Source organism: Tetrao urogallus (assembly GCF_951394365.1).
Source record: "Tetrao urogallus genome assembly, chromosome: 3".
Classification (NCBI taxonomy): domain Eukaryota; kingdom Metazoa; phylum Chordata; class Aves; order Galliformes; family Phasianidae; genus Tetrao; species Tetrao urogallus.
Window position 1 is genome coordinate 69,390,856 of NC_136815.1, and position 27,235 is coordinate 69,418,090.

Sequence of the window (27,235 nt, forward strand, 5' to 3'; positions counted from 1 at the left end):
ACTTGTGCTTAACTCTTGACCCACATCCACTGTCATAATCTCCCTCCTTCTTTCAGCCACATTCAATACACAGCAACAAACTTAAGACTCTACTGGCCAACACTAAAGTTGTCCTACACTGTAAAATATATATATAGTATATATATTTCTTTCTAATTACTCCAAGGTTTAGCTTTCATTTCTTTTAGCCTTCTAAAAAAATCTCTTAATTTTTTCCACACTGGTTATCTGGGCCTTCCTATGGAACAGGCTTTAACAAACTAAATTTGCAGGAAAAAAATGTCTTGTGGTATGCATGCACATGCACAGTTCCTGGAGCTTTTCTATCTGCCCAAGTCTCAAACCCAGGAGTCGGGAGAGGCTGGATAGTGGCTTGTTTCATAGTTAAGTTCACTATAGGGACGAGCAGCTGAATAGAAGTCGACGTAGTTGCCAGTTGACTTTAGTCCCAGGTGCATGTTGTATTCACTTGCAGGTGGACGATGATGCACTTGGTCCTCAAAGAAGGACTCATCATAGTTTCTGGTTGAATTCTGAAACGGCTGATATGGTTCGTAATCTTTTCTGCTGGGCTCCTGTGGAACTGGCTGTGTTGAAACCTGAAAGACAGCAACATCCGCACCTCTTAGATACAATTTTCTGTGGGCAGGAGGGAAGAAAGAGTGAATCTCATTCTACGTTCACCGTGCTGGAAATGGAAACTTGGTCATTACTTAACCAGTGCCTGAAGTAGCACTTAGAAGTGAATTAATTCCACAGCTCTGCCTTGTCATTATATTCTTTACACTTTCATTTATTATTTCATTTTACTGCTGCTAACAGATGCTGGTTTATTTCAAATGTAGTTAAAATCTGGTTCTGAGCAGTGCTGCTCACAGTAACTTTTAGTAAACATCATCTGTATACAGCTTTCTGACTACTTTGCAGCTATACAGTGCAAATACTGGTGGTAAAAATTCATTTCAGAAGAATCTGAATGGACAGTGTACACACTCCAATATGCTTAACATTTGCAACTTCCTTTGCCACAGATGAGACTGGGTGACACCGTTAAGAACTATAGCCTTCAGGGCACTGACATGAGAACATTTCAGACTAAGTCCCCTGAAATGTATTATGCTACTGTTAAGTTGAAACAATTTCTTACCACTGCCTTGACACTTCATGCTGACAGTCTTGAGTTGCTACATTCTAGTAAGTTGCCTTGAGCTTGAAATATTTATGATACACAGGAAAAAGACTCAGCTGGACCCCTAATCTAAGTTTGCTATTAAGTTTTTTTTTTTTGACAGCCCTAGAGAATCTCTGTTTTGATATTTGGGACTTAGTAGAAATCTGAAAATTATAATCATTTGTCAAGTATCTTAGTGGAACACTATCTTTCACTCTGCCATCTCCATGAAGATTGGGCAGGCTTTGTGACTGCAAAATGACATGGTCTTTCAATCCTCAAATGCTGTCTTTTCCAGCAAGCCAATGTCAGTATCAGAAGACTTTTTGCCAAACCTGCAGACTATGCATGAGTTTGCCATGTTCCTTCAAGAAGATGGGCACAATTGCATTGCTATGTCCCAAACTGTTGGCTACTCTTTCAAAATGTCTGTATGGGACTCTATGAGTAACTTGCAAAAGACAGCGTTCACTACCTTTAACAGCCCTACAAGTGATCTTACAGCACCGGTCACAAGATCAAAATGGCAAAAGGGAGCATAACAACTCTATTTTCTGTTTCTAGCACCACTTATGTCTAATGCCACATGTTCAAACACAGGTGTCTCAATTTGGACAAAAGAGAAAAATTACACACTGAGCAACCTGTTCATAAGCCAGAAGACATAGGCAGTCATATTTTTGAGTAGAAAGAAGACCAAATTAGTATTCTGGGATCCTTTATAAATAGAAACATTATTTATGATAAGTCAATCATAAACCTGACATTTCTTTGAGAAAACAAGTGGAAAAAGGTGGAAAAGTGGTGTTTTCCTTTTGCTCTCACTCTAAAAATCAAATTATTTATGACTGCAGCCTGAGTGCATCAGCTGTTAGAATACCTCATACTCCTCCTTTCCCTAAACACTGTGTTAATTAGAAGGACTTTTCTCTTTAAAGACAATAAAAACAGAAATACCTTGAAGCAGTGCACACAAATATGGTACACCACATGAAATACTGGCTAAATAAAGAGTAAAACCAATACAAGGAACATAGGGGCACAACATCAGAAACTTGCCTTAAGTTTGTGGATTCAAATTGAAATAACATTCATTGAAACTGAAATTTCAGGTAATCTAGTAGAAATTTTCAGGATTTTTTAATCAGTTCCACCAAATATTCTTGTATTACTCATCATTTGGGTAGTATAGTCAGGCTGTGGTTGGACTTGATCTTTAAGGTCTTTTCCAACCAGAGCAATTCTGTGTTTCTATGTAAAGCGCTTTTCCTAAGTGTTTTTGGCCTCCTACCTCTATTTGAAGAATGATGAACAATGCATAGGGAAGCTGTGAGAATATTCAGGAACTGTGATAATTAATTATAAGATACAGTTGTGTAATGGAGCTACACATATATACAGACAATGCATATGTACCTGTAGGAGATATAAGGGTACCAGGCCAGGCTTGTCCAGTATACATGTTGCTGATAAAATGCCTTAGCCTGTGAGCCAAACAGTGCCAGAAGTAGCTTTCAATTTTATGTTGGATACACTCAAGCAATGAGATGTGAATGCACTTCACCAAGTTTACTGGCACAGGACATCACCAGGTATTTGACAAAGCAGAAGTGCCCATTATGTTAGCTTGGCCCTTGCAGTGTGCATCACACATCCAGAACTTTAAAGGCATGTAGGTCTCAAGCCTCTCTTGATTTCATTATGAGTGAAAGGCCTAGATTCTTTAAATAATTCTTGTGCATCTGCTGTCATAACCTGTTGGACATTTTTGAAACTTGGGCTGAAATTATGCATTAGCATTAAGGATATAACTTGCCTTAGACCAGTGGAATTGCCAGCATTTGGTCAAGCATGTGACTCATTTATTCTAACCTAGATTTTTTAATTCTTGTGATATTTTTCATAGTTTCCATACAAAATGTTACACTGGCATCTTGCAATCTAGAACAGGAATATATTAGTTTCCTTACTTACCTGGTTATGTTTGATATCTTCAGCAGGTGCACCATAAGAATTTCTGTACAAAGTTGAGATTCCAGTGTTCTGAGCTGGAGAGAGAGAAACGAAGGAAAAGCAGTTTTACCAGCTGTGGCCTCAAAATAAATTCTTAAGGCTTCATTTAATACTTACATAGTGCTCATTTCCCTTACACAAAAATCTTTAAAAGCATCAGCAGTATTCTGTTTTCTTTCTCTCACACTAAACAGTATTAATCTTTGCTCTGGGGTACATATATGTACATGGTAAGCACATTAATGGTAACAGGCACTGTATCATTTACCATCACACATAAATCAACACAATATTTTCATATACAGCTAGCATTCAGTAATATATTCCAGGTTATATGTGGGATTCTGTATAACACATATTGCTGTAAATACTGGGATTAAGAAACATTTAACTCATTTCAGTTCAGTTGAACGTTACTGATCCTGCATTACTTATCCAACAATGCTACTGTTATATTGTGAAATTATTCATGGGAAGACTGATTAAATACAACTGATAAAATGAGTTACGCAAAAAATAAGCAGTTAAACCAAAGATATTCTGGCCAAGATGGTCTCAAGTCCATGAACTGCAGTAATTTTCTTCTCTAATACCTTACTACTAAAATGCATGGACAAAACTGAGCTACAAGTTTGAAATCAGAAGGGATTCTGAAGACAAGGATGACATTGTATTGTTTTGCAAAGATTACTGAGTACCTGCCTAAAGAAACACATTCAAAACCAAGGATTTTTCTGCAAGGCTTTAACCTTCCCCGATCACCTTGATTTGAGTATCTATCTGAAGCTCAGCTTGCTGATAGAAATGTATGCATTTCTCATGTCTGAAATAATCTGATGGAAGGATGTCATGTAGATGTGGTGCACACTGTGCTTGCTGGATATGTTATTAACTTTCCAGATACTAGAACCAATGACTTGGTAACTGTCACTGTGACTCTCACTATAAAAGCATATGCCCAAAAAATAATTTTAAAACTTGAACAGCAGTGAATCAGAGCATCAGTGGAACTGAAACAAGCTGCCCATTCAGCTTCTCTCAGGTCTCTGTGCAACCATATGAAACCCGAGATGGTTTTAGTACCTTCACAACTCAAAACTTGGAGGGCAGTACTGAAGGGCAGAGATGAAAGCTGGTGGTGGGATCCATGCTGGTCACATCACCAGGAAGAATCACAGCTACTAAAGAAGTAACCACTTTTTCTTCCTTTGGAAACCTGCTAGCATGGATCCCAGCACAGTAAACTGCCTCTGTCATTCTTCCCCAGTCACTCTACCCACTATGGAGAAAGGAATGAATGGCCAGTAGTCAAAGCTGACTGTGAAGTGCCCATTCTGATCTCCACATCTGCTACAGGCACCATGCCGAAGGTAAAGCTTTTGACAGAGCTTGGTGCACTATTCCATGTTGCCACTTTACTGATCACAGTGGTGTTCTTAAAGATCTCCAGGATGATCTTGAAATGGGATGAAGACTGGACCTATATGGTGGGGTGATGATCTTCACCAGCTGGAAAAAAAAAATCAGCCCCCTCCCCCTGTTTTTTTCACTGTTAACTAGTTCTTAGTTCTTGATGTGCTGGATGCAGTTACTAAGACAGTGCATAGTCCCATGTAGGAAATGGAGCAGAGATGAACAACACGGAAGTGATGATATGCTGGACTTTCATAAATGGGGAAGAACTTCTTGTAACGTTTCTTTTTTTTATGTATATAAATCTAAAGATAAGCAGGATTGAAGATCCATACATGCAGATTTTTAGACAGGAATGACTGAAAGTACAATACTATTCATAGTTATTTGTCCAGAATAAAGAGCAGTATAAGATGCAAATCTGAGGGTTTTATGGAGAACCTGAAGAAGAACAGCAGACTGGACACATGCTAATTCACAGAGCATTCCCACAATCAGAGAGACTTTTAGGAGGGCCACAGCCTTTCCATCTTTTTATAGGCAACTAAAAGAGCACAAGGAACCCATGTGCCCCTAATAGCTGTAATTATTAAAAAAACAGAAGCAGTTCATAGTAGATGCATAGCTCTCAACCACAGTACTGTGAAATTTGTTGTATGCCACAGGCCAGATTGAAGACTTGCAGTCTCCCAGATCACAGATTCCATGATGGAAGAAATGGATAGCCTCTGCATAATGGAAGGTCTGCATTGCTGATTTCACTGCAGTCAAATGCAAGCAAACTGTAGTATTCTTTTCTTAAAGTGATTAAAAGGAGTATAATGACACATCAAATGCTTTGAAATGAATGCCAAGTTCACAAACAAGAAATCTTGGCTTAGTCTAGCTGGGAGGATGAGATAACTGTCTCTGTCTTGGAGGAAATGTAAGCCAAGAAATATAGCTGCCAGTAATGCATGCAGCCCCACTCCAGTACCTGCTTCGGAACATGCAGGCAGCATTCCTGGGAACTGGGTACAAAGAGCAGGAGACATAGGTTTTCCATCAAACACGTTTCCTTACAGAATGGTGAGAATTGTCACTGCAGATAAACTGATTCCAGAATTGATGAGTGTGTGTGTCTGTATTTTATGCAGTATCTAAACAACAGCACAAGATAGTACTGAGAAGGTACTTTTTACTGGGCAAAACAGTGACAGTTCTGAAGTGAATACTATGATACGCCTGCAGTAGTTTGTGGTTGTGCTGTATAAAGAACATTAGAGAAAAATACCTCACTTTATTATTTTCCCCAGTTTTCAAGGTGATATTGATTAAAAAAAAAATAATACAAGTTTCCCTCAGCCACCTTCTCCAAAGCTTCCAGCAGCTCTGAGAATTATGTCACTCACTGGTTTATGTGACAAAGTTATCATTGATTGAAGCCCTCCCCATGTATCTCAGTCACTTGATTTGTGGCTTAACATTCAATCTCCAGCTCCTAAGAGTACCCATTCAGAACACATTTACAGGCACTTTGAAATAATAAGGTGCTAACCTTTTGCACTCACAAACACAGACAGACACAAGAAAGGAAAGATCAATGGGCAGGCAGTCATCCTCAACTGGTATTGCTTAACCTGCTCTTCCTACTATGAACAGGACTCTGTTTTCTAAAATTTGATTCAAGACAGTGAAGGAAAATGCTTCTGTGTCTCACAAATATCACTTAACAGAGATCACTGCCTGTCATTACTACCGCCACCTGCATTTATGGTGAAAGGGCATGTCAAAAGATTACAGTTTTAGTGTGGTTTCTTAAAGTAATAATGAGTTCAAGTCACCTGAGTATCTCTAGCTATTTTAACAGTTGGGGGTTGTGTACAGAATGTGCAAGTCAGTTCAAATAAGAAAAGTACAGATGAAAGATTACTGACAAGCAACATAATAAATTAATCAGAAGGTATTTCTGCTGGTGGAAGTGAAGATGTAGGGTGCAGATTGTAATGCACATACTGGTTCAGTAAGGATACCAACAAAGTCCCATAACAGTATACAGTAGGCTTATCTTCTCTGTTCTGAAGGAGAACACCAAGGCATAAATAATGTTACCACATTCATTTACAGCTTTAAAAAAAAAAAAAGAATAGAATAGTTTTTGCCTTAAAAATATACTTTAGGTGATAAAATTTTATTATTGGTTATTATTTTCTACAGAAAAGAGAAGATGGACTGTAAATACACACGGCATCATAAACCTGTGAAGTGAGGAGGGCAATAGAAACTTTGATATTGTTCCCCTATTTTTTAGCTGTTCTTGTGAAATCAATGTAAGTTATCATTTTCAGCCAAATTGTTTACTTCATAGATTCTCCATTTTTTCCCAGAGGTTTCCTAACAGCTCTCCACAATGGCAGGAATCCAGCATTTCTACCTCAAAAATCCATCACAAAACCTTCATTTCAGTCTTAGCCAAGAGGTCATAAAATTTTTGAACTATAAACTCAGAAGAGCTTTGAAGAAGAGCATGGAGACAGGTGTAGATAAATTGGGACTATTGCTATTGCATTCCACATTCTGTAAATCTATAAGTCAAAGAAAGCTTTGTGCAATATATCAGCTTGGCACAAAACACAAGAGCAGTTCAGTATATGTATACACCAGGTGGAACTTGAAAAAACATTTATCTAAGTCCCATAGGCTCTGTGGAGGTATTAACTGCAATGCATTATTTGATGCACACAATGAAATACAGGAATCAAAATGAATTTGCTATGCAAACTTACAAAAGACCACAGAAGTAAGGCCAAAATGTCTGACAATTAAAGTCAGAAGTTTCACATTGTTCTTTAATGAAATGTTTATTATTTGATCAGCTACAGATATGTTACACACATTTCACATCAAATGTTGACAATACAACTCCTGTCATTTTCTGTTCTTAAAATGATGTTTAATTTGAGCTCTGACCAAATGAGCAGCGATTCGGTGACCTGAAAGACACAGAAAGTGATTTATTAATTTCATATTCATTTGTACAATGGCTACAAGATTTTAAAACATTATAAAGCTTATCAGTTTGATTGTTTCTGATTTTTCTCACTGAGCTCAATAGTTGGAAAAATTACCAATAGATGAGCACGATGCTGAGAGTCTCGAGTGCTCTTATTAAGAACCTCTCCAAAAGATCAATAAGAACATACAAAATACAAACAGATGTGAAAAGAAAACAGGATGCAAAAATCACAGTGGAGCAAAGGTTGCTGGGAAAGCACAAACCTCATGTTCCTAAAACTGAACAGACATAGCAAGGACATAAGGGAGAACAAAGACACTACAGTAAATGGTAAAATAATAAGAGATGGGGAAAAAGACATTTTTTTGAAGTGGGAAGAGAGAAATGAAAGAATAAGTAATGAACTGCAAGGAAGCACAGGAACAGTGCAAGGAAGTTAAGGAAGTTTTTCCACAAGGAAATCCATTTTTGAGAACTTTCAAATATAACCTGGTTGTCTGAATTTGCAGACACAGGTAGGGTGAAATACTAATGTTTCTGCAGTTTTTACTCAGATTCCTTCTTCATGAAAGTGCTGAAAAAAAAACTAAGTGCTGTCCTTTATAATCACACAAGTAATGGCCACTGAAGTGTTTTAAAGAATCCTCTCATATGACTATGAAACACCCAAAATGTTATAGATACTTTAGATACAGTACCTTGATTGAATTTTCTTTAGTTTCACTGGTATCCTGTAGAGATGATTCAGGACATTCGATTCTGTGGTTTCCATATGCTCTTCATTGTCATTCCTCTTCTTCAGACTTCACTTTCTTGCTAATTCTGCATTACATTTTCACCCAAACTCAAACACTGGCCTTTAGGTTGTGATTGCACAATGGTGTATAGCAGAATAGATGCTGTGTGATTCGTGTCATGTGCTGAAAGTGGACGCTAGCATGGATGGCTTGAAATCTAATCAGCACGTTTCTGCTGCCCCTGTGAGCTTAAGAACCCAAACCAACCCATTCTGGCATTCTCTGAGCAAGACCATTGCAGAGGGAACGGAAAAAGGCAAGAGGCATTCAAAAAATGCAGAATGACTCCTCAATGTAAATTTTTACAAGGTACCATTTGGTGGAGAGGACACTATGAGGCTTAGCACAGTATAAATACAACATAATACCCAACAGAGGTTATATAAGCCTGTGTAAGGGTGATAGAGATCGACACATATTTTGCAGAGAACTAAAGAAGAGGTGCAATTCTAGCCAAAGTAGTCAATGTTTCTTAATTGCTGAAATGCTAACAGGTGAATGAGCTCACAAAGGGAGAAAGGCCTTCAGTGAAACCTGCAAAAGATGATAATACATATGGCCAAGAAAATTGTTAAATTTTAAATCAGCCTAGTTGAGAAAGTAACAAGAATAGTCTTTCCAAACTGCTAGGGAATTTCCTAGCTATGACTGACATATAAAAACAATTAACTTGTCCCACAGAGCCATTCCCTGCAAAAGACAGGCATCAGTGACCACCGCACATGCTCACCACAGTCATGCTCACAGAAAAAGCACCAGTTAATACAGGGTGGATTTACCCACTTTCTTCAGAAAAGAGAACAAAATTAAAAAGAAATATACAAATGTTCTTAGAGACTTTTTTGTTGAAGAATCACGGTCTTTGCAAATCATTTTCACAGAGCTTTGAATTCACCGAGATCAAGCACTTTTTCTGTTTTATTCTTCAACGTTGCTAAACTTTGGCACAAACCAGAGCAAGTCAACTCTTCAGCCAAGCCTATGAAATCGGCCATTTATCATCACTGATTTTCACATGTGCTATGTAAGCATAATCTCACCTGTCATGGTGTCTTTCCTAGAAGTGTGTTCTCCCTTACTTCCATGGTAAGTGGCGTTTGTTCCAGTTGATTCATAGTCTGTTTTCCTTTCTTTTAGGCTGATCATTTCCCGAGGTGAGGCTGGGGCACTTGCTGGATCATAAAAATGGATTTAGTTTTTCTTACCACATCATCACTGAATGTACTGTTTAACTCTAGAGTAAACATCACAGTAAAGCATATATTTGCTAGTAGACTACTGTTCAGCTGTTTGAATAAACACTAGAGGAGGGGATTCAACTCTTTGAAAGGGTTGATAACTGCAGCACAAGGGGAAATGGTTTTAAGTAGAGGAAGGAGAGATTTAGGTTGGATGTTAGGGGGAAGTTCTTTACAGAGAGTGATGAGGTGCTGGAACAGGCTGCCCAGAGAGGTTGTGGATGCCCGATCCCTGGAGGTGTTCAAGGCCAGATTGGATGGGAACCTGGGCAGCCTGGTCTAATATTAAATGGGGAGATTGGTGGCCCTGCATGTGGCAGGGGAGTTGGAGATTAATGATCCTTGAAGTCCCTTCCAACCCTGGACATTTTGTGGTTCTGTGATTATGAAAGAAAAACTGTTGTTATTTCAAATTCAGGACTATCGATTCCAAACATCATTTTCTCTTTTCACTTACACTCAACATCTAAGATGATCATTACGAATAACTACAAAAACAGCAATAATAATAATAATAATAAACAAATTTCCCGTAGCATTTCAATTTCTTTAATGTGTCAACACTTCCCAGTGTAGCTACTTCTCTTTTTTTTTTTTTTAATATGGTCAATTCTTTTCTGTTTAAAAGACCCCTTAACTTTCAACTGAGTAGAAAAATCCTTATAAAAGAAGATAAAGTGGTTTCTTTCCTTCCTTCTCTGTTGAAAATAAACAAGAAATAAACTTGAAATAATTCTGGGGTGAAAAGAAGAAAATAAAACTGTTTTTTCATAGAATACATCATAATACAACACTTAAAAGTAACTTAAATAATTTCTCTGCCATTAACTATCTAAGTACAAACAGTTGGCATTAAAACAAAATTTCTTTCATCACGTGCTGTGAAACTCTTCAAGTGTTCAGAGGCTGAGACAGCTGAAAGAAGGAGGTTGGGGAACAATGTCATGGGAACAGCCGGCTTGTGGAGTTGTTTCACAGCTGACTGAGCTTCAACAGCCAGTAAGAAAGAGTCTGACTGAAACGTGGTCTAGCTAAAAGCAGGGAAGTGAAAAATGACTAAGAAATTGGGCTTGTATGTGATTCTCACACACTGAAGAATGTGAAGGTGATGAGTGGTGTTGATCACAAAGACTCACAGCTTGTGATGCTATGAAAGGAAAAAGAGAGAAGCTGGGACAAAAATAGCAGATTTCAAATAAACTAATTTTGATACATTCAGATGTTGGTAGATACAATGCACTTTCCCTGCTGGGGAGGGGAGGAGAGGGAAAGTAGTACAAAGTGAGTAGTAGAACACCCCAGAGTTAGTAAAAGCATAGTGGCAAAAAAATAACTGAACTTTTGGTGCTTGTTTCCACATGCTTCCTGGCTGCCACCCAGACATTCAATACGATAAAATAATCTCCAGAGCAATAACATCTTTTCTCTGAAATTGCGGAGCAGACATGGTACAGATGGCTTTCTTATGAAGCCATCAAAACTGGGGATTGCTTTTAAGTTGCTTGTCAGTAGTGATGTAATTCTGAAGGTGATAAAAGTATTAACTACGAAGAAACATGACATGACATTAAATTACCAAATCAGCTAATGGGAGCCTGACTTAAGCAGGGGATGAAACAGGATGCAATCCTTCAAAAGGTAACTAACACTTGCATGCATTTTGTTTCCCATACTTCTGTGATACTTGTAACAATCTGCTGTGTTGAATAAAATTAACTTATGAGAAAAAAAACACCTCTCTCTGTTCCCTGTATAAATTGTGCCTCTCCTCACATGTTAGAACAATGGCTTTTTGGTAAGTGTTAAAATATAGAACTGTCCTCCTCCAGAGTTCTTGTTGGAAGTAGACATACATTCATTACTTTACATTAGACTAAGAAGTAATATCAAGTTTTTGTGTTATTATTCTTAAATTACACACAAAAAGACAGAACTCTTCAAGCTAGTTAAAAGCATTGCATCACCAAGTCCTGGGGATGAATGGGACATGATGAGTTCATTTACTTCAGCCTTTTACCCCAAGGTACTAGACACTATACCAAAATAATATTTGACAGATTTGTCTGAAACTAAAGATGACAAAGATGACTCTGATGACAAAAACCAGGTAATTGCTCCAAGCAGTCTATTACAATGCTTTGTTTCTCTGCCATTAGCAAATGTTCCCTGATGTCTAGCCTGACTCCTTGCTGCTCATTATTTGTCTTCTATGAAAGCAGAGAAAGTTCATAGCATGCCTCTTTGCAGCTGCCTCTTACATGTCTGAAGACTTGGTGTGTATCTCTTCTCACTTGTCTCTGAGTTAAAAAATTACAATCCATTCAGTGTGTCTTCATACTCTGATCTCTTCATCTCCCGATTCATGTGTGCAACTGACAAAAATCCCTAAGTCATTTCTAATGCAGTTTCATTTAGCCAGATTTCCCCTTGTAATTTATTTGTAAGGAGTAAGATCTTTTCAGACAGTAGCTCCAATTTCTCAGGACAACTCTGAATTCTAACAGAGCTCCCCATATGAGGTGATTCTCTTCTAGATTTATGCCACCTGCAAAGTTAACAGGTATCCTCTGTGTATTAGAAGGGTCATTATTAAAACTACTGAAATGTACTGGACCCAAGGCAGACCTCCAAGGAAAGTATTCTTCCATTTTGAGAAAAAAATGAAAGTAACATCCATTATTTGAGAATGGTTTTCAGTCTGCTTTATACCTACCACATGCAACATTTTCTGGATAGTTTGCTAGCTTGCCCTGGCTTGCCTATAAAAATAATGCATGAAATAGTTTTACAGATCAGTGTTGATTTCGTTTGCTGTCTATTTCTTTGAACAAAGCCCTACAAGCATACCATGGAAGAAATCTAGATGGAATAGTAAAAGCAGTAACTCTCACTGGGGTGTACTTACAGCCACATTTTCAAACTTCCTCAGTGGTTTCTCGGCAGGACTAAGGTACAGCTTATAGATAATTAACACAACTATTTTCTTAGAAATGCAACTACTGTATGATGCTGATGGCATTAACCAGTGTGGTAAATTTTAATCTAAAACTGGTATACCTATGTAATGGCAGGATTTGATTCAACAAGTAGTGAAATGCACACTGAAAGTTTGTCTGTTTTAACTGTTTATCTTAAAATACTGTTACTGAGCCTGTTTTAACTAGACAGGATATATTTAGCTTAGAATAAGCTTATGAAAAAATGCCTAGATTACTGAGCAGAAAAATAAATTAACATCAGTACAAGTTGCCATACTAACATTAATTCACTGCAGAGATCATACAGAAATAATGACAGTTGTTCTAAATGTGACATCAATATTACACGAAGACCTGTAGTCAAAATTTTTTTAAACTTGCAACTTGTATATGCAAGCGAATGCACATTTGTGTTCATCTACACACATACACATACAATCAGAATAAAAGCTGACAGAAATAATGTGGATTTTTCAACTTCTGCCACAACAACACAAGAGATTTCATGACTAGCAAAAAGTAGCAGAATTTCCTTGTGCTAACAGTAGAATTAATTGTTCTTGAGATCTAGTCATCTAATCTCAATCAGGAAAGCACTGCATAGCAATTCATAACAAAAAGTTAAGTAATCTCTCTGCTGTAGAACTTTATGAAGTGTCCCGCAAAGTAAAGTCATTCCTGTTTTCAATGGATAGTTCAGACACGAGCAAAGACTGTATCTTGTGCCCTGCCATTACTGTTAATAACAGATCAGACATTGCTTAAAGGAGGCAAATGACAGCAATTGATTATTTCAGCATTTACTTTGGTCCTGGGAGCCTGCTCTTACCTGAGCGGTTGTTAGGAGACATGCGCACGGGAGAGATGGAGGGCGTGCGTGATGAGGAGTATGGTCTTTGCCGATCTCTTTCTATCGTTGAAGATGAGGCTACAAAGTGATACTGTGACCATCCGTCCTGCAACATCAAACATTACGACAGCAATCAGCAAAAACAGCATATGGTGCTTTTCCTCACTATTTTTCATTATTAAGTACAGAGCGTTTTCCTACATATTCAATTTTTTACTACTTATATACAGTAGGTTATTCTCTTTTTCCAGTGGTTGGGTGACAGATACTCTCAGTAGTGCCAGATTCCATATACTGACTGTACTGACACACAAAAAGAACAATTTTAAAATGCAGTAATTTCTGTAAAGTACTGTATTCCAGAAAAACTCAAGTTATGAAAACACTGGACAACGTCTTATATTTTTTTCTTGCCTCTACTTTAGATAGATAGGTTAGATAGGTCAAATATTAGGAGGAAGTTTTTCCCACAGAGGGTAGTGTTGTACTGAAACAGGTTGCCCAAGGAGGTTGTGGATGTCCCAACCCTGGAAGCACTCAAGGCCAGGCTGGATGTGGCTCTGGGCAGCCTGGTCTGGTGGTTGGTGACCCTGCACATAGCAGGGGGTTGAAATGAGCTGATCACCGTGGTCCTTTTCAACCCAGGCCACTCTATGATTCTATCACTCTATGATCCTTTCACATTTTAGATGACATTCTGGCTACAAAAATATTCCGAATCACAAAGCTACCTTTTGTGGCAAGTTCTTGCTTTAAGTCATTTCTATCTTACTATACCAATTGTAGTAAGAAGAAGGTGAAGCTACCACATTAGCAAAATTGATGTAAACATTTGAGTATAGTCTATAGTCTAGTAAGATGGATTATATGCCCATTTGTTCACACTGAGCAATAAAAATCAATGCATTTTCCTCACAGCATTTTTTCCCAAGATGTACAGAGTGAAATTCCATTCCCTGTATTTAGAGCTGTGGTAATGGTGATGCATTTTTTAAAAAAAGAAACAAAGCGATAGAAATGTTAGAAACAGCTTCTTCAGAAATAAAGAGTTAATTCCTCCACAGTTTATTATTGTATTATTATAACAGAATGTAATGCTCCTAAATAATTAGCTTTATAGCCTGAAAATATCATGAAAGAATAAATGGACTTTTACTAGTACTCTTGTTAAACTACAATATTTCAGATGCTTTAAAATATTTTCATGTTGAAATTGCTTTTATCACTACTTAGTTTTATATCTAAATCTATAACACAGGTTGATCCTGCCTGGTCTTGGGCTGAAGGACTTTTAGGCTGAAGGGCTTTTACAAACACCCACTTGCTGCTATGCTCCATGGATATCAAGTCAAGCAACTGGCATGGTGCTAAACATGGCTTTGCAGTGAAATGCTGGATATAAGCAAACACTAAAATACTGCAACCCCACCCATCCCTACAACCAGCAGGAATTTTACTCTTGCTTACAGAAAACTAACTCTGCTTGACTGCAGAAGGACATTTCCCTGGGCTGCCCCTGACCCCTAGCTCTGAGGCCCACCCCTCCCATCAGGCCCATCACAGGCACACAGCTCTCCCAGCTGCAGCAGGGAAAGGCTCAAACACACCTTTTCCACTTTCAAGAAAGAGAACTCTGCAAGAGTGTGGCAAACAGCTCTTTTAATAGCAGCAGGAGGAAGGAAGGCATTCACATTTGATGCAGAGAGAAATGCTCTGATAGGAGAGAGAAACTTGACACCTAGCTACAGGTTCCGAACATCTGTACTCCCTACAGAATGCATTTCTATGTAGGTCACTCCAAAAGTAATGCCTCCTTTTTGCTTCCATGGAAACTACAGCAGAATAACACTGTTTGACAGAGCAAGTTCTCAGCTACAAAATGCTATTCTTCAAAAGTCACTACCATTAGCTCTGCATTTTCATCAATGATGAACAAGAGCCTGCATGCTGTGCTCATAAAAATCTGCACCAGTGGAGGTGACCCACTGTTTCAAATCTGGTACGATGGCATCATAGCATCCTCCATCATCTCAAACAGATGGAAGTCAGAAGGGATCAAATCTGGACTATACGGTCGGTGTGGAGGACAGTCCAGCCAAGAGAGGCAATGTACTCCAGAGTCTTCAAACTGATATGGGGCTTGGTGCTATTGCATTGCAAGAAAATGGTTGTTTCCTTTTCTGAACTGGCTCTCTAAGACTGAGCCTTCAGCTTAGTTAGTGTTGCAGTGTAGCAGTTGAGTTGATGGTTTGTCCAGATTCCAGGAAATCCAGAAGGATCATCCCTTTCATAGTGCAAAAGACAGCACACATTACGTGCCAAGGGCTATGTCTTGAACATTTTTTTTCCATGGGGAATTCACATCACCACTCCATGTACTGCTGTTCTGCCTCCAGCTCGTAGCGGTGACACCCTGTCTCGTCACCAGTAATGATGCAACCCAGGAAACTGTCACCTTCAGTCTCATACAGCTTCAATAGGTCAAACTTGCACAAGGTGTTCTTTCTCTTCCTGTATGTGCGTTCACGTGACTCATCTGGTACAAAATGTGTAATACATCAACATTGCCATCATCATTTCCAATGTACTGAAGCTGATATTCAGCTCCATACCAAGTTTTCTGATGGGAAATGGATGAAATTCACATGGACTTACAGAGGAATTGTGTGTGGCACCAGTTTTGCTTGGAATACTAATCTATGCTTTGTCAGCATTTCTTCCTCATCAACAGCATTGCAAAGTACCTCACCAATAAGAGAACAAAATCCAGCTACAGCTGGGATGCTAGCAATAGCATTTTTCTCTGTAGCACGTCTGCCCCTCTTCTCCCTAAAAATCTTAGGTATTTTCACTGCTGAGAGTAGTGGCTGTTGTAAGGTCTTCAAAACAAATATGCTACAAACTTTGAAGTCTGCAAGCCTGATTAGCTCAATAATGGGAGGTAGGTCAACAATAAACTCTAACATGAATACTGCTGTTACTTGGCAATGCTTATGATTCAACAAGGCATACTGCAGTATGAAAAGCTTCACAGTGTTTTTGGAGCACATTATGGGCAGCTCACAGATGTCACATATTCCAAAACCTGAATACTTTTAAGTCATATATATTTAGCCCTTCTCTGCTGCAAAGAACAAGGTCCTTCCCTTGGAAAGGTAAACTGTTTGTAACAAATTCATTACAACTATCCCCAGAAACAATTCCAAAAGCTATTAGCGTTAAATATTGAAACTAATTTTTAAGAGCCTTAAGGGAGTATTTTCAATTTAATGCTGAGATAAATAGCACCTGACGTGATGGCTGCTTTCATTAGTTTGTTTCAGGTCTAGTGCTTGTAATGAAATTTAATTAAATTGATTTGGGTACTTAAAGGTACAGTATGTAAGTGTCCTGCAAAGAAAACTTACTCAACAGCAGTGTGTGAGACCGCATCTCAGAAACCAATTTATCAGTCACAAACCTGATTTAGGAGAGGAAGAATAAGTCAAAAGGATCTGACAAACTGAGGAGTAGTTCTGTCACTGTAGTTCTGTTACAAGAGTGGATGTTTGTTAACTGGCAGTAATTAATTAATAAGTAACAACTGCACACCACAAGAAGGCACACAACAACCAAAGTACATAAATATCACTGCATGTCCTTATCACCTCTTCCAAGGTAGCTTCTGTTGGGCTTTTTTTCTAAATTCTGACTATAATGAATATGTGCATTTTCCCTCAATTACACTGCATTGTCAGATGTTAAAGGGTGTGTGTCAGACTTTCATCAGCGGAGATGTATTTCTGATCATGTGCTTGTTGGAAACCTGCAGGGACTAGATTTGGGCTGGAGGCTTAATCACTGCAGAATATGATACTATAGTCTCACTGATCAACTTTAACTGGGCTTAAGGAGTGAACAAGTCCTTTGCTTTCCTGCTCAACTGTAAGTCATTTTGAATATACAGCTTTCTTCAAACCCATATGAAATAATTAGTTAGTCAGGGTGATTATGCTTACTGTGTCAAAATATAGTTTGCTTTCTCCACATTATGTTTTCTGTATTTAAAGACAGACAAGACAGCAGTATTCTTTAGTGTTTAAAACTTCCACGTTGTGTTCAGTTTTCTTGTGTGTTCCAAATTCCGTAACTCTGCAGTAGAGGAATCCTTGACTTCCTGAGGTGGGTAGTATAGACACTATCTATCTGGTTTGTTGTATAATAGCACTATGAAGACAGAACAAAATTAAGCCGTGACTGGAAGTGACAACATGCTGACCCAATAGGGAACCAAAGCCTGAAGAACCCATAGGTTGAAGAAGTGAGAGGGGAGAAGCCAAAATGGTGGAGTCAAGGGCTGCATGGTGTGATTGAGGATGGATGTGGCCAGCCTGGATGACCTCATGGCATCTGCTCCAAAAGAATTCCTGTATCAGCTCAGCTGCTAACTGCCACACAGCAAAACTAAAAAGAAGCCCTGTGCTCTGATGGATTATGTGATTGACTGATGACACTGACTTAAAGTCACCTGTGTTTTAGAAAAACTGCTGTGGCTGCACAGGAGTATCTGTCTATGTTGAAGAGTGTTTTCTGTTCTGTCTTCTGGCTACTAACATCCTTGACAGGAAGTAAGAGTATATCTTCAGAACATTTTCTTTTCAGAAAAAACACTCTGAGGAGAACAAACAAAAATGATACAACCAATCTGATAATGAATTGGCTAAGACCCAAGAAACTACAGAAGAAGTGTCCTTCCTCCTGCTCAGTTTGCAGACTCCCTGGTTATTTCTTGCCTCAAACCTGATCCTGTTCACGAGTTCATTTAACAGACATTTTGCCAAATGATTTAAATCATACAGGATCAGACTTGTTTTGTCCTCCTTCTTCCCCTACTTGCAAGCCAGCATTTTACTGGTTCCAGCATATTAACTGTAATAGTAACTGCTTATGGTAGGTAATAAGCTGCAGAAATGTAAAGTTTTTATAGGTAACCACTGGCAGGAACTGGTAACTAGACCCAGAACAAGTGGATGACAGCAAAAAGGCAGAATGTCTCTAAGAAAGTAATAACATAGGATGTACTCGGTTTGAAACTCAGCCAGAAATTGCTGAAGGAGTTGCTGATGTTGCTTCTTTCACAATCTCAGGCCCTGCTGTCAGGTTAAATGAAAGTTTCTGACTGGTGTGCACCTGTATGACACCATCTACAGTAAAAGACAAATCTGATGTGAACTAAGTCAAGGCTCATCAGACTTACACAGGTCTGGGCAATCATTCATCAGAATGTGTTGTCACGACATTAGTAAGACATAACAGAAATTAGAACTGGATCAAATTATCTATGTACCTTGACATATGGAAGTTATGTACGTGACTTGATTGCTGTGAGAAATCTGAAATTATAGCATGGCTGGGGTGATCCACACACACGTCTAGCTGAGCTCTTAAATGGGACTTTTGACATAGTGTAGTTTAAATGCCTAACAGGTATTACATTTATCATTAGGATTTACAACCTTCACAACCACTCACACTGTTTTGCTCTAGTACAATGAGGAAGAAAGAACATTTCCCAAAGTTCCTCCTCAGTAGGCTGTTCCATCAGTTCCATCAGGAGCTGCCAAGACAGCAAGTTGACTTCTCTCCATCTGCCTGCCCCACTGCAGTGGATCCAAACCACCCCCATGAACTCACTCCCTAGCAGTGCTGTTTTGCATATGGCAGTGAAGTGGTCAGCTGTTGAAGAACAGGAGAGATGGCTGTTCTCTAAAAAGCCCCCTGTCTTTGTACTGGAAGTGTTTTACTTTGAAAAACAGATTTTAACCGAATTCAAAACTTCAATAGTGCTGGAAACGCTCATCAAACAAAAAAACTAGTTCTAGGTAAAACATCTGTATTTAAAAATAGATGTTCTTTTTTTTTTTTTTTTTCCCACTTTAAATTTACAATGCTACATCCTAGTATCAGTACACAGCTCCTGAATAGATCATCCTGTCCAGATATGCTTGTGTGTTTTCAGGGAACACTCAAAAGGAGCAGGGAATTCTTGGGCACTGATCTACTTTACAATGTATTTTGAATTAATCTACTTTCCTGATTTTTTTTTTTCTCTTTCAATGCCATCAGCCAAGTTACAACCACTTCTAAATATTGACATTTATGCTCCTAGGGTTTTGTCTTCTACTTCCAAGGTAAGTCGGGATACATTGTTGGGATGGTGCCTGACAGACTGGCACTGTCCCAGCTTACACACTTGTGTACTGATAGGTTAAATCCTTTGAAGTAAGACTGCAGGTGGAAATCTGGAATAATTTCACTGAATGCAAAAGACATAGGAATGCTGGCCCTAATTCTTCTGTTTTCACCCCTCTGCCAAACAGTCATGAGCCAGAGCCTCAAAACTGATAGATAATGGGAAATGAAGATTTGAAGATTTTAGTATTCATATTTATAGTCTTGTTTCCACAGCTTATAAAAGGCAGAAAGTTACTTAAAGCAGAGAAATTCTGCAACCACAGGTGATTTGAAAATATTATAATCATTCAGTTACAGTGCAGGAGATGCTTACAGTACAGCACTTGCACTTTGTGGTTGTAGGAAGGTGGAAGTGCTTAAACTCTGGCTGCTTTCCATGCCTTCTGATGACAACTAACTGATTACAGGTTATGCTGAGGGCACCTGCAGTAGCATGAGCTAGGGATGAAGGCTGCTCAGTTCTTCCTCGCCCTGGTGTAATTCAAGTGTGAGGACAGGAACCCCACTGAACCCCACTGAGAACCCCACCGAGTGGGTGCAGTGGAAACCGTGCAATCCCTTGAGCAAAGGCAAAAAGCAAAGATGATGCTCCAAGAACAGAAAGCACAAGCCCTTCAGGAGCGTGGCTACTTCTGGAAGCTCTCAGCCCTTTCCTTGGGTGCATCCCCACTGTGGGATTCTTACACCAGATCTGTATGACTGCTCTTGGGCCGTACACCAGGTCAGGTGCCTTTCTTATCATGTGCAGGAGCCTTAAACTTGGGGTTTCTCTCCTTTTTGCTCCGAATTTAAACGCATAAACTCACCTTACTTCCAACCATCTGCATCACAGGCACAGAAAAACTTCAATTTCTTATGAAGCTGTAAGAGGAGCATCTATTCAGGGCGGTGTGAGGCTAAAGAAGGTCTCCCAGTCAGACAGTCATTTACAATAGCAGAACTGCCTGGCACTGAATGAGGATTATTAAGTTTTCTGCAGGGCATTTGTAAAGTGCCATTCTCAGAATCAGCAGTCGGACTCATTCCTTGCTACATAAGACACATACCCTTTGGCTCACACCTTGGCGGCCCTGCGAGACAAGACACTACTCTCAGATCGTCAGCCTTCAACACCAACCTTATCTCTCATATTTTTTTCTCCCTGGTTCATACTTGTCATCTCAATGCATGAGATACTATAGTGTCTTCTGAGAACACTACCCATTTTTCTCTTTCAAAATACTTCAGATGGCCTTGCTTGGCCAGGTTTTCTTCAAATGCTTTTACTTTGTAGCATGATCAGCTTCTGATCAAGAATCTCCTGCTGTAATTTCAGATTTCATCCCTAGATTTTAGCGATGGACAAACACACAGTAAGGGAGAGATATGTTAACTACTTGCCAAATCTATCTGAGTGAAAAACAGCCAAATAACTCTTTTTTTTTTTTACAGTGCAACTCCAGGAGGTTTCAGGAAATCACTGAGGCATCACTTTGCCTATCCATAATTAATTATTGATTTCTGGTTGGGTGAGTTGGGAGGACGACAACACCTAATGTCATGAATAAAACAGCTGTTAGAAAGGGGAACTGCACGTGAGGCAAAGCATGAAGGACAAGTCTTGAGATACAGCAGAGTTCATCATTCATTTCACTGAGGTTATATGCAACCAAATAAACCTTTCAAAACACAGCAATAAAAAGAAATAAATTCATTTCTCAAAGAATCACTTTGCCTCTCATACAGAAATGAAGTTATTTGAATCTATCTTACAGGAAATGATGGCAGTATCTGCCCCTTCAGCTATGACTTCTGTTCTCTTCCCATTTCCCCTGCATAAAGTATGTAAATTACAAATTAAATGATAAAAATCTCGAAGAACTATTTTTGCTTCCATGTAGTAAACAATAGAAAACTTATGTCTCAGAAAGCACTTACAATAATTTTTGACTTGTATTGTCATTTGTAATGCAATGTAATCTCTCTTAACATATCCATGCCCTAGAAATGCAATCTCTTGCTCTTGCCAGGGTCAAAATTTTATGGACAATTAGTGTTTTATGCACAGGGATTATTTCTTAAGCCCACCATCTTTATAAAGACTAGAAACCAATCAACAACCCTCACTCTTACTTACATACCGAATCATAAATCAAACAAATACAGCTCTTCTGTTATACCTGCTAAACCACAATAAAATCACTATCAGAACCAAACTTGCACAGTTGTTTCTGATGAAAATGGTAGGCTTATGGACAATGGCTGTGACAAAATAGCAACAGGATTCTGTGCCTCCTAAAGAGCAGCACTGCAGCTGAACACTGGGGATTGCTTCATTCAAATGTGCAACTGTCTGGCAAACAAGGAATCTGCAGAAAAATCCCTAGATAATGCCCTGCTGTCTCTGATTTCCACTCAGAAGTTCTTGCAAAATACGTTTAAATTAGAGTTAGAGATCTGAGTGATTGTTACTAAGCTGCATGAGTTTTAGGGGCGTTTATCCTTGAACATGTAGTTAATCACCATGCACAGACATTAAGAAAGAGAAATGCATATTATTTTTTACTGAAATACCACTAGGAGTCTTTAGTTCAGTAAATGAGAATTTTAGTATTGTTAACCCAAAAAGCAACACAGTATTGCACCAAAGCCTGTAACTTTTACTCTGGGGGAACCACAGCTTTCTTTGTACTCTGTAAAAATAAAAGTAATAAAACGAATTAAGAAACTGTCAATAACACTTTTCATTTCTCCTTCTTTCAGGAAGCATCTACAGCTCTTCTATCAAAATGAACTATATAATCTTATAAATGAAGTAAAAGAACTCAGAACAAAGCATGTGTGCTACAAGAGACTTTTCAAAATACATATTTAGGCCACTTTGGTTATCAGTTAGCAGTTTTAGGGTGATGAGACAAAACAAATACAGAGGACTTCCCAGCAATTCTGTCACTGCCTATTTTTAGGTCACACAGAACATCAAAGAACTGAGAACTTGCCACTGACATACCAGCTTAATATTTCAACAAAATCTGACTATATTTGCATGAACTAGCCATATTAAACAAACACTTTTATTTCCTCATAGGACCCTGAAGAGCTAAGATTATGATAGCTGCACTAGGATTGTGTTGCTGCACTTATGTATGGTAGTTATATTTCTCGAATGAATTTTTGAGAATAGGATTGATGTGAATAAAATCGGTTTGCCCTAGCATATATTGTTACAAGACAACATTTCTATCTAGAGAATTTTTGGATTTTTTCCTGTATTGAACATCTGAATTAAGTTCCACTTTGTCTGCTAGTAACTGATGCTATTTACGTGCATATTTTACAATTTTCATACGTTACTTAAGAAGAGTAGTAATGTTCCCAGTTCAAAAAGACATGCAGATAATTTTTTGGGTATATACTGTATTCAAGAACTAAACCGTAGGCTTATTCTGAAGGATTGTGCTTTCAGAGGGAAGATTCTGTAGATGTGACCTTCCACTTCTGTATACCCCTTCCAACTCTCTACTCTAAGGATGTTTCAGAAACTTCAGTAAGATTCAGTAACTCCCTTCAGAAGGAAGGCTCTAAGGTAAAGATACTGACTCCTGGGCTGCATTTTCAATTTTCTTTACTTCAGAGAAATTGAAAAGGTGGAGTACTTTACAGACAGACTTAATGCAACTCTGAGGTTAAATTTCTGTCTTCTAAATCTACACTTTGTCACCTAAAAATGGAATGGAGTTTTCAACTGAAACACAAAAGCTTACTGCCAATGCAGTAGATGCTTTGGCATCACATTTGTATTAGTCATCCAAGAGAAGAATTTGGGCAAACTATGATCAGCATCTCTTGAGACAAGCAGGTTTTGGATAAGAATCGTGTCGCCTTCCGCAAAACTCAAGCTGATAATTGAGAAGAATCAGTTCTGAGTTTGCTTGCTGAAATACTGCTTATTACATAGCTGAATGTTAAAGGAAAGCACCATCGCGCCTTTAAGGTCCTCGGGGAAAAGCCATAGTCAATCATAGCTGCAGCTATTTTCTAAGCTCACAGCTCAAACCACAAAGGTTTATTCCTTTAGCAAATCCCAATCTCTGTTTCTTCAGACATTGTGCTTAAAGGCAGCAGCATCTCCTAGGTCTATGATGTGCTGTGAGTTCATTTCACATTCATGTACATGTACAGATATATGCAAGTACAGATAATTACCAGCACGATGCAGATATGTCATCACACAAGTATATGTGTATTTTTAAGGAGTGTGGGATGATTAGCTTGGGTTTAATGGAGCTCAGCCATCACATTTGATTTTTCTAGATATTATTCAGTGAAAGCGCATCCACCAAAATATTGTAGGGACGTGCAAGGTCTAGCTTCAGCTAGACAGGATATTTTTAATGAAAATATACTATCATCAGTATGGAATCTTCAATTCAGTGTAGACTGTATCTTACAGCTAACATTTAAAATACAGTAGAAAAAAAACCAAAATTCTTATTACAAAGAACCATAAATACTGAAATAACTGAAACAACTGAATAACTATTTTTCCTTGTATAGCTAAGCTCCATTTATCTGCAGAATTTCCTCTTCAGAGTCAGTGATTTTGCCTGAAATAGCTACATTTCAATTGTACAAACAGCATATGACTTAAGCAGGAAGCTGGCAACAAAAAAACCACAAGCGTTAAAAATTACTTGGCAGTTCAGAATGATTCTTAGAAAATCAGTCCTTGGGAAGACATATGCCATCAAAAGAAAGGTAAGTGAAACAGTAAGTTTACACTGTGCAGTGATGGAGGCCTGTGCTAACTGGGCTGTAAAAAATCATACAAAGCTAAGAAAAACAGAATTCCAGTCTAACACATCACTCCTCATTGATGTGTCTTCTGTCCTAAAGAAAAGTTGAGAAAAGATTAACAGATAATTCTTTGGCCTGCAGCTAATACTCGTTATTGTCTGTGGAATATAAAATATGTCTTTAATTAAAAAATACATATTTGCATATGCGTTGGGAAAAGTAAACCTACCTTGCATAAACATTAGAAACAAATATATGGCATCAAGTGTAGAATTGTTAATAATACAGAACACAAAAATCAGGAATACCAATTTTTCTATGGTACTGAAACCAGTGACAATTTCATGGTTGAGTATTTAACTGGACTGTCAAGTGAAAAAAAGATCCAGTTAAAATGCTCATTTAAAAGTGAGTAATCTCTTTTTAGACATGAAAGACTGATAAAGAAAAAATAGAAAGCATCTATTTGAAGACTATAATTTCTTTTGCTATATTGTTTACAGAATCTACATCTTCAGTATTACTCAGATGATGCTTTTAAAAGGCTTGAATAGGTTAGGCCCACATAAAATTTCCAAATTTCCTTTATTTAATATCAATTTAGGAATTTGCTTAATTCCAGTTGAACAAAATAAGGGAATGTCACACATCATGATGAAATGCTTCACAATTCAAAAAATCATATTCCTGTTACACGGAGGTTAAAAGGATTTACTCTAACCTTGAAAGATATTTATGGCTGAGGTATTAAAATGAGATCTCCTCTGACATCTTCCTCTTCCAGGCAAATTCAGTACAGAAAAAGCAAATTGAAATAATGTAGCTTAACTGCTGTGTTCCGTGTTACCAGCAAGAAGACATAAAATTCTATTTTCTCCACATATTTTATCATAAATAATACATATATGTGAAGGTTCCTACATGGATTTATTTGAATGTCACATGAAGATAGAAGATGTTATTTTGTTCTTGCAGTAATGCCACACAGTCACACTTTATCATTAAAAACATATTGGAAGAAAAAGAAAAGACTATACTTGGTTAAGTAAAGGAATTTTAGTACCTAAATTAAATAGTGCCTTTGGTAAAAAATATACAGTTGTGCTAATTCTCATTAATTGGACTTAAGGTTGATGGAAATCTCCTTTGCTCTTTCTTAACAAAGATTTTGGAAATTGTAATATTGAGAATTTCATTGACTAGTTAACACACTGATCTTCCTGTGATTTCCTAGTTCCCCTAGGATCCTCATACTGAAATACTGAGCTATTGCTTTTCTCCTAAAGATGTGACAGAAAAGAAAGCAAAATGTTTAATATATTTAATCTGCTACTGCAACACAGTGCTTATCAATATCTGCCATTCTGTTTGAAAGGGTCTAACAATCAAAAAAATGAGTTACAGAAATAATGAAGACTGAAAGGGATCTGAATGGACCTCACTTGTCCCTCTCTGGTGTGTGTGCTGCCCTGAAAGAGCAAAGCTCTGCATATCTTACACTGCAGAAATGAATGGGACTGCTCCTTAAGTGAAGTAAGCAGCTTTCAATCTAGGAACTATAGAGTTTACTAAAATAAAATGTATAACTTTAAAATATATCCTCTAATAAGGTTTTCCTACTTTTCATCGAACATCTTCCATAGAACTCTTCTGGGTACAAACCTCAATATGCATTAAACATAACAATTCAACACTGATCAGCTGACAGCCAGAATACCTGGGATGGGGAATAGATTCTGGTTTCTTGGCTCTGGGAGAGAGTATGCTGAGCGTGCCATGACCCAGAGTGGTGGGTTGGTGAAAATCCTCTGTCCTCAGCCACACTGAAGCTTGGGGCCGCCCACTGCCATAAATCAATCAATCAGTCAATCATTTATTAATCAGGTATTGCATTTTCAAAGTTAATATAAAGATGGGCTCTAGACAATGCCTTCTCTGTAAAGACAATTCAGTTTTATATTACAGTCAGTGGAGGGGCTACCTTACATTAATGCACCCTTGCTCTGAAAGGGCAACATATACATCTAGAAAAAAGCCTCCACCATTATATAGTAATACATTTAGTCCCACTGAAAGATCAGTACATTATCAATTTGAGCACATGTATAGTCCTTCAAGTTAAGCCACCTTTTTGACATACTTTAATGTTCTGGATTTGGAATTGAGATCTTGATATAGGGTTTAAGTTCTGCACAGACCTTTTCATCAGATAAATTTAAACTAAAAACAGCACCTTTTCAGAGGATGTCTGACTGGTGATAACATCACCAGAAGAAAATCCAAAAGCTGTGTTCCAATTCTGCATGTTAACACGATGCAATTAATAGCTCTAAAGAGTGAACAGGTATATTTTACTGAAGAAAGACGTTAGATTTTTAAAGCACCTTGACTAGAGCTTTAAAGTCTATTGCTGGCAATTTTCCTGGAACATTTAGCAATAAAGGACCTTCTCAAAGATTCATCAGTTTATTATTCTGAAAGTCACATGAAAAGAGTGTCCTCCCCTAGATCTAGACCCACTTAACAGCTTGTAAGGCTTCAGGCAATTTTAAATATCTTTTCCAGCCGACGAACAGACAAAGCCATCTTCAGAGTGACTACTCTGACTTCATTAAATGCCTCTCATAATACTCTTCCTACTATAAATGGCATGGTACACACTGAAGGACCATCACCTTTGTCAGCCTCCCTAGTTTGAAGTAATTGGTTGCATTTTTTTCATACAGTGGTTGAAGAGGACAAATATTTCTATTATTCCATGCAGAACAGA

General features: G+C 38.1%; 1 protein-coding gene across 2 annotated transcripts in view; it reads right to left on the reverse strand.

Moving 5' to 3' along the window:
• Window positions 1–338: 338 nt before the first annotated feature.
• CTNND2 (catenin delta 2) overlaps window positions 339–27,235 on the reverse strand; it is a gene marked incomplete at both ends in the record, with an annotated part of 505,693 nt that continues 478,796 nt past the window's right edge. For both annotated transcript variants that reach the window (XM_079533797.1, XM_079533798.1), the window contains 4 exons: window positions 339–599; window positions 3,146–3,219; window positions 9,430–9,561; window positions 13,435–13,561. In XM_079533797.1, coding sequence (XP_079389923.1) covers window positions 339–599; window positions 3,146–3,219; window positions 9,430–9,561; window positions 13,435–13,561 — 594 coding nt within the window. The remainder of the gene's footprint in view (window positions 600–3,145; window positions 3,220–9,429; window positions 9,562–13,434; window positions 13,562–27,235) is intronic.